This window comes from Silurus aristotelis, assembly GCF_946808225.1.
Source record: "Silurus aristotelis genome assembly, chromosome: 10".
NCBI lineage: Eukaryota > Metazoa > Chordata > Actinopteri > Siluriformes > Siluridae > Silurus > Silurus aristotelis.
The window spans coordinates 20,592,207-20,600,392 of record NC_139583.1 but is presented as its reverse complement, the minus strand read 5'-3'; the positions used below and the strand labels follow the sequence as shown (position 1 = coordinate 20,600,392).

Sequence of the window (8,186 nt, the reverse complement as noted above, 5' to 3'; positions counted from 1 at the left end):
CGAGTGGACGTGGCTATGTGACTAATGCAGTAGGGGCCTTCAGCTATAGGGGTAACACACACACATGCACACACACAAACACATACACACGCTTTTACTTTATGTTGTAAATAGTATCTCTTTCAAGCTAAAGAACTGTGTGTGTGTGTGTGTTTGCCTTGTTGTGCTTGTTGTTGCTGATTGGTGTGTTGTGGCATCACGGCAGACGTGGACGAGTGTAAACTCTTCAACGCGAGTTTGTGCAAAGGTGGTGTGTGTGTAAACAACATCCCTGGCTACTCGTGTTACTGCCCTAGTGGATACTACTATGCTGAACACTTAATAGAGTGTGTAGGTAAGAACACATCTGTGTGATTTTTTGTGTTTATGGCACACACTGAAATCATTTTATATAATTCTATCATATACTTCACACATTTTATATCTACTGTACACTCTGTTTGTGTTTTCTGCTTCTGTCTCTTTTGATCTCTATAGATCTGAAATGCATGAGCAATATCGATTAGGCAAGAGTTGAATCCAACATTTGTGTTTGACTCTTTTTTGTGTCACAGTGCTTCATCTCTAGAGATTTCATTCCTGGATAATTGAATCATGGGTCAAAGTAAACACTAATAAAAATATATTTATATGTTCTGTCTAAATCAGCTTTCAGTGTAAAGTAAGAATGTATATTATTAATTGACACTATTCAAGATTACTGAGTAAAGTATATATAGTAAATATTCTATAGATCACTATATACTATAGATATTTAATGAATCAATCAAAGCCAATAAAATCAATTAGAAATGCATCTTAGAAACATATTGAATAAACAAAAAAATGTAAAACATTGTTGAAAACAAAAAGTTAAATGTGAATTTGTGTGAAATGTGAAATTCCTTCCTGTCTTTTTACATTTCATGTTCTAGTGGTTCATTTTGACATTATGGAACATTTTATATTCCCAAAATCTGACATCACTGGTTTTTTTTTTTTTTTAACTAAATATAAACAGAAGGATTTGAGTTCATGTAAATATTTTTAAGATTCTCCTTCCAAGAAAGATCCTCCCAAACGAGATATCTTACCTTGACTTGTCCTTGTAACAAATGTAAAATACAGTATCTCACAAAAGTGAGTACACCCCTTACATTTCAGCAATACCATAGAAATGAAACTTGGATATATGTTAGTCAATGCAGTATAGATTTACTGTATTATTATCAAAATAGCTGGCAACAAAAGTGAATAAACCTTTAGTGATAACAGCTGTATATCGTGTAACCATGCAAAGCTACATGTCCTATTCATGTTCATGTTTTTGCCTACTTGACAGGACCTTACAAATTTGTGTATTGTATATTAGAGCAGTTAAAATGTGTTGCTTTGAGTACAATTCCCTCATACTGACCACTGAATGTTCAACACGGCACATCATTGCAAAGACTCTCTTAGGATTTGAGAATTGTTGTCTCCACAAAGACGGCACAGGCTATAAAAAGATCGGTAACACCCTGAAACTGAGTTACTGTAGCCAGGGTCATATAGAGGATTTCCAAGACTGAGGGTTTCCTCTCAGAACAGACCCTGCAAGAGTTATTCAAAGAAGTCGAGTCCTCGTGCTGTGCGTCAGGTGCAGAAGCAGCTTCAAAAAACAGACGCATGAGTGCTGCAGCATTGCTTTAGAGGTTGCAGAAGCGGAAGGTCCACTTGTCAGTGCTCAGACTGTACGGCGCACAGTGCAGCATGTCGGTTTGCATGGCCATCGTCCCAAAAGGAAGCCTCTTCTGAAGCTGGCTTATTAGAAAGCCTGCCAAAAGTTTGTTGAAGACAACCGGTCCAAGAGCATGTCCTGTGGTCTGATGAGACTAAAATAAAGTTGTTTGGCTCAGATGGTTGTCCAGCATGTGTGGCAACACCCTGGTGAGGAGTAACAAGAAAATGTTGTTTTTTGCCTACAGTCAAGCATGGTGGTAGCATCATGGTCTGGGGCTGCATGGGTGATGCTGGTACTGGGGCGCTGCGGTTCATTAGGGGAAACATAGATTTCAGCATGTACTGTAACATTCTGAAGCAGACAATGATGCCCTCCCTTTAGAAACTGGGCTAAACGGCAGTTTTCCAATATAATAACGACCCCAAACACACCGCCAAGACAAGACAACTGCTTTTGTTGTGGAAGCCGAACGTGAAGGTGATGGAGTGGCCAATTATGTCTTTAGACCTGAACCCTATTGAGCACATGTGGGGCATCCTTAAGCAGAAGGTGGAGAAGCTTAATGTGTCTAACCTCCAGCAGCTCCGTGATGTTATTATGGAGGAGTGGAAGAGGATCCCAGCAACAACCTGTGCAGCTCTGGTGAATTCCATACCCAGGGGCATTGGGGCAGTGCTAGATAACAATGGTGTTCACACTAAATATTGACACTTTGGACACATAGCTATATTATTTGCACTGCTGAATTCTCTCAATTGTGTCTAAACGAGTATATCAGTGAGAACACTGGGGATATACTGCCGCTGTTTTATACACTTACTGTACTGTTTACTGCTCTAAAACCATTCGGTGTTTACATGTACGGTATTTATAATGATATGGACGATTCATTTGCACTCAAAAATCGCACATTTTCTTTACCGGTTCATGCTGTAGTGTCACTGTGTCTACTGTTTCAAGTATTATGGGTTTTTTTTTTTTTTTTGCAATAAATGTGACATTTTCTTTTTGTTTTGTGTTGCTTTTTGTTGATTTATGCCGTCTTATTTGGCACCTTGGTACTGGCAGAATGTTGTTTCGTTTTACTTTGTAATGTACTTTATATGGTTGACTTACTGCTTACTTTCTTACTTACTTACTACTGCTCACATGGAGCATAAATAGAACAGCTAAAAGTTTCTACCCCAGTTCACAATCCAGAGCTTTCAAGTCTGTTCTGTATCTTTATATATGCATGAATAGCACCACAGAACAGTAAAGCGTTCTCTGGTGATGAGGTCATTTATAACGGTATGATTAGGATCACATCCTTACACACACATGTATTTATGGTCACAGCAAAAGCAAGAGAGTCAATAATAATAAGATTACAGACATGAATATTATGAGAAATAATTTCTTATCTGTCTCTCTGTAGATAATAATGAGTGTGAGAGTGGGGAAATGTGTCCGGGTGGTCTGTGTGTGAACACACTTGGTTCATATTACTGCACATGCGAGCCTCCTCTGGTGCTGGACGGAACCCAGCGCTCCTGTGTCAGCAATTCAAGCCTCACTATGGGTATGATATACTGATATTCATTTATCTTACTACATTAATATGAAAGGATAGTAAATACTCTGAGAAATAAACTGTATTAGTCTGTTTACTATATGGACACTACTAGGAAATGCTTTATTTACTAAAAATCTATTTCCATTAACATAGATTTGCTTCCTGTGCCTCAAATTGCTCTTTTATTCGAATAAAGCATATTTGCCAAAATAGAAAAAGAAAATATCCTAAAAATATGTGTGAAAATATAAAACGGATATGTTAAAATACTTTAAAACACTTTTTTTGTTAGCAAATAATGTGTATATTGGATGTATTATATTTGTAAAATATTCAGTTACATTAACTTTGAGTACATTAAAACACTGTAAAGTAAATGTCATATGATAATATTACTAGTTAGGGTATATTGTGAGTTTTGTCATATTAGCATATACTTAAACGATTTAAGCAATATAACCTATTTGATGTTCAGTGGTTGAAGAATTACAAAAAATATGTACTTGAGTTAAAGTAGAAATATGTTCGTAAAATATTACTCCAGTAAGTAAAAGTGCTGCCTTTACACTTTCACTTAAGTAACAGTACAAACGTTTTTGCCCCCAAATGTACTTACGTATCAAAAGTTAAACTATTTATTCTGGCTAAAATGTAACATTTTTGTCACAAGATTCTAGCTTAATCTACTCAGTTTATGTAAAAGACGCTAATCTTACCCCTTAGCACACCAATTTATTAATAGAATGATATTAATAAGTCAAACACTAATTGATATATATTAAAATAATCATGAGTCTAAAACCTTCTTAAAAATAAAAACGTACAAATGAGGCCAAATAAGTTAGAGTCAGGAGTTGCTTCTATAATTTATTCCTCTCAAAATGTTCTGCTTGCTGTTGAACTGACGCTGAACTGTAAAATATGTTTGTGTTAAGTAGGTACCATCAATCGGCAATCAAAACAAGTTCAAAACAGCAACCACCAATCAGGGTGCTGCGTGCTTGACCAGTTTTTATCCACTCATAAATAATTAACTGATTTCATAAAATGTAGTTGAGTAAAAAGTCAGACTGAAATGCAGTGAAGTTAAAGTCTCCCCAAATGAAAATACATCAGTGAAGTACAGATGCGTGAAAAAGTTACTCAAGTGCAGTAATGAATTACATTTACTTTGTTACTGTCCACCACTGTTAAAATTATTACATGTTTGTGACCATTATAGTTTTAAAAATGTGGGCATTTTGAAAATTGTTAACATTTGCAACAATTTTCGTAAACTGTGAGTTAAGAACTGTGGTGCTGCTCTTTAGTGGTCTGAGTCTCTTGTTGGAACTACTAATGAGACCGTATAGTGTGCTAAGCAGTGGATAGGCTTCAGTAAGCACTTTATACTGGTCAAAGTCATGAAGAATCATTAATGGATCTTGAGAACATTGGGTGCAGGCTGAGAGGGAAAACAATTCATTGGGACCTGGGGCCACCCAGTTGCTTGTTAAGTCTCTTATTAGTGCAAGCTTTTTCTCTGTTCTGGGACCCAAGTTGGTGGTGAAATTAACTTCCCTTGATGTCTGAACAGCTGATCCACTGGCTGTTTATGAGACACAAACCTACTGTGCACTCCAGAAACTACTCAATTCAGCTATTTAAGTATTTAAAGATCCTTTTCTACTACACCAACCTCCCAATTAGGTTTTTAGACTGATAGTACTCCTAGTCCCTTATGATCTTAACCAGAACTCTGGAGCTTTAAACTGCCAATACTACACTCTGATAACCTTGGCCATCCTCCTTTATCTTTTCATTCTTTCTCATTGTCTCTCTTTTTCTCTAGATGAGAACCCCTTAATCTGTTGGCAGCATGTAACAGCTGATCTGGTGTGTCAGAGACCTTTGCGAGGAATTCAAATGACATTTACCGACTGTTGCTGTTTATATGGAGAAGCATGGGGGCTGCAGTGTGCACTGTGTCCGCGCAGAGATGATGGTAACACACACACACACACACACACACACACACACACACACACACACACACACACACACACACATAACTCACAATGAATTTCATTAAAAGTGCTCAAAGTAAAGCATTTATTATTTTATACATTGTAATGTATGTAAACAATTTATGAGCAAATATGACATCATCAGAAGATCCTAATGCAGAATCTGCAACATACAGTTAGAATAGCATTGCTTTACTTTATTCAATGTTTTTTCATCCACACCCACACCTCAACCCCTCAGGAGAAGACCACTTTGTTGTAAGAAGTGTGTTTTGCTGGTGTCCATTACACCTTTGGTTTGCATAGGTTCTCAATGTAGACAACTACTTGTGTTTTTTTAGAGGCATATGAGACATTGTGCAGTGCTTACGGTCCTCCTCCAAACTCTCCTCGGTATGCGGAGCGTTTTGGACCACTTCCACAGGGAAGAGGGGGCTACAGACCACCGTATGGTGGTCCTATTTACCCGGAGATACCATCTTCTGATTACAATGACTACAGTGCAGGAACAGAACGTAGATCTGGATTTAGGACACAGCCAGCTGACTCATATCCCCCCTTCATGACTCCTGGACTTGGGTAGGCAACCCGTGTTTGCAAAGTTGCATAACTGGCCGCTGACATTGCTTTTACTATTATTATTATTCATACTACTTTTATTACTAATAATTTTTGTACTCACAAATATTGATACAATATAAATACAATATAAAACGTGATATGAAAGTGCAGGTAGCACAGCAGGATAAATATATTCTTATCATTTCAGCTCTAGGCCTTATTATGAAGAGGACGATTATGACTCAGCTGTTGCACCTCCATTTGCACCAGATCCTCAATCCTATGGCTCACGCTTTATTGCTGAAGACGGTGAAGATGAAGATGAGTCATGGAGAGGCCACGCCCCTTTCCCACCTTTCACTGATAGAAGACCAGGAAGTGAAAGACCACGGAGAGTCTATGAAAGTGTGTACACATAAACAGCATTTATATAATTTTCTAAATCTTATTTTTTAGATTTAAATTAAATTGACCTGATAATACAAAATATATATATATTTTTTTTTTTATTATTTATTTTTTTTTTTTAAGTATTATTCAATTTGCATAGTATTCACACAAAGACATTTCCTAATAAATAGAAAACGCTGATTTATTAAGAATATAAAGTGGACAATATAGAAACAGGTCTGTCTAAATGAAGGATCCTATTTGCTCATTTGCTTTGCAAAAGTGCTGGTATGTGACGTCATTGTCTTGAAGAAGAAATAGGAAAAAAGCCAATAAATATATATATATATATATATATATATATATATATATATATATATATATATATATATATATATTGCACTACATGGTATGTGTTATGCTTAATAAGCATAATAATGTCTCAATTGATGTTCTAGTGTGTTATTTGGTGTGTGTGTGTTTCAGGGCGTTATGAGTCATTTGCTGGCCTGCCTGATGATGAGTGTGGTATACTGCAGGGCTGTGAAAATGGCCGCTGTGTCCGTGTAGGGGAAGGATACACCTGTGACTGTTATGATGGATACCAGCTCGATATCGCCTCTATGACATGTATAGGTAACAATCTCTTTATTATAGTACCAGTTCTGTGTGATGTATGACTACATAGGTCTAGAGTATAATAATAATAATAATAATAATAATAATAATAATACATTTTATATATAAACAGATTTGTTGCATAGTCTGGAAACTGGTCTCAATAAAAATAAAAGACCTTTGTTTTTTAATCACAACAAAAAGAAAAAAAACAATAATTACCACAAAAACCCAACTAAACTGATTTAACAAAATAAATGTGTATGTATGTTTGTGTGTGTGTGTGTGTGTGTGTGTGTGTGTGTGTGTGTGTGTGTGTGTGTGTGTGTGTTTGTTTGTTTGTTTGTTTGTTTGTGTGTGCATGTGTTTTGTCTTAATCTTCTGTAGATGTGGATGAGTGTGAGGACCCGACCTTTCCTGAATGTATAAATGCTCGGTGTGTAAACACAGAAGGCTCATATAGATGTGTGTGCCTGAGGGGTTTCATCATGTCACGCAGACCAAACTACTGCATAATGGTTTAGCCAAAGTTTCTCTCTTTCTTTTTCTTTCTCTCTCTCTCTCTCTGTCTCTCTCTCTCCTTCTCTCTCTCTCTCCTTCTCTCTCTCTCTCACACACACACACACACACACACTCTTATATATAGCAAAAATCTAAATGAACTATTAACTCCATCCTGTTTTATTGGACTATTTTGTAGACACTATAGTTTTTATCCCTTACAGCTGTAAATTGTTTATATATATATATATATATATATATATATATATATATATATATATATATATATATATATATATATATATATATATATATATATATATATATAGCATTTTCTAGACATTACAGAAATGCAATAGACAAACCATTTAAGCACAAACTATGTTCACTCTGTAGACAGATGTCTAGCTGAAATACAGACACTGATTCACTAAACACAATTAAGTAGAGTTTATCTAAACCCGCTTATGAATGCACAGTTATTTCAGCGTTGTTTGATATTTGCTAAATAAACTTCATAGAGGTCGTAGAGGTCTAAAGCATTTGAATGTTTGTTTTTGATTGTACAGTTATGTATTGCCCATGTGTAACACAATGCACTGTATTTGTGGCCTTCTTAATTTTACAATGATTAATGAAGTTTTTCAAAGAGGTCTGTTTGTTGTATTTCCCTGATTTATTATTTTTTATAATTCCGAGGTGTCAAAAATAATAAATGTGCAGATATTGCAGTTTATGTGTATTTTTCTTGATTATAATACCTCATATTTTCTAGTCTATAAATAAACACTTAAAGTTCATGACTAACCTCCTTACCTAAACCCATCCTCCTCACTGCTTACTGTTCTCTGTT

At 35.9% G+C, this 8,186-nt stretch overlaps 1 protein-coding gene across 7 annotated transcripts in view; it reads left to right on the top strand.

The window, feature by feature from the left end:
- ltbp4 (latent transforming growth factor beta binding protein 4) overlaps positions 1–7,472 on the top strand; it is an 83,757-nt gene extending 76,285 nt beyond the window's left edge. For all 7 annotated transcript variants that reach the window (XM_083552762.1, XM_083552758.1, XM_083552759.1 and 4 more), the window contains 8 exons: positions 1–51; positions 206–334; positions 3,120–3,263; positions 5,089–5,241; positions 5,605–5,842; positions 6,033–6,229; positions 6,701–6,850; positions 7,220–7,472. The exon at positions 1–51 is cut by the window's left edge and continues 21 nt beyond it. In XM_083552762.1, coding sequence (XP_083408888.1) covers positions 1–51; positions 206–334; positions 3,120–3,263; positions 5,089–5,241; positions 5,605–5,842; positions 6,033–6,229; positions 6,701–6,850; positions 7,220–7,356 — 1,199 coding nt within the window. In that variant the 3' untranslated portion in view covers positions 7,357–7,472. The remainder of the gene's footprint in view (positions 52–205; positions 335–3,119; positions 3,264–5,088; positions 5,242–5,604; positions 5,843–6,032; positions 6,230–6,700; positions 6,851–7,219) is intronic.
- The last annotated feature ends 714 nt before the right edge of the window (positions 7,473–8,186 follow it).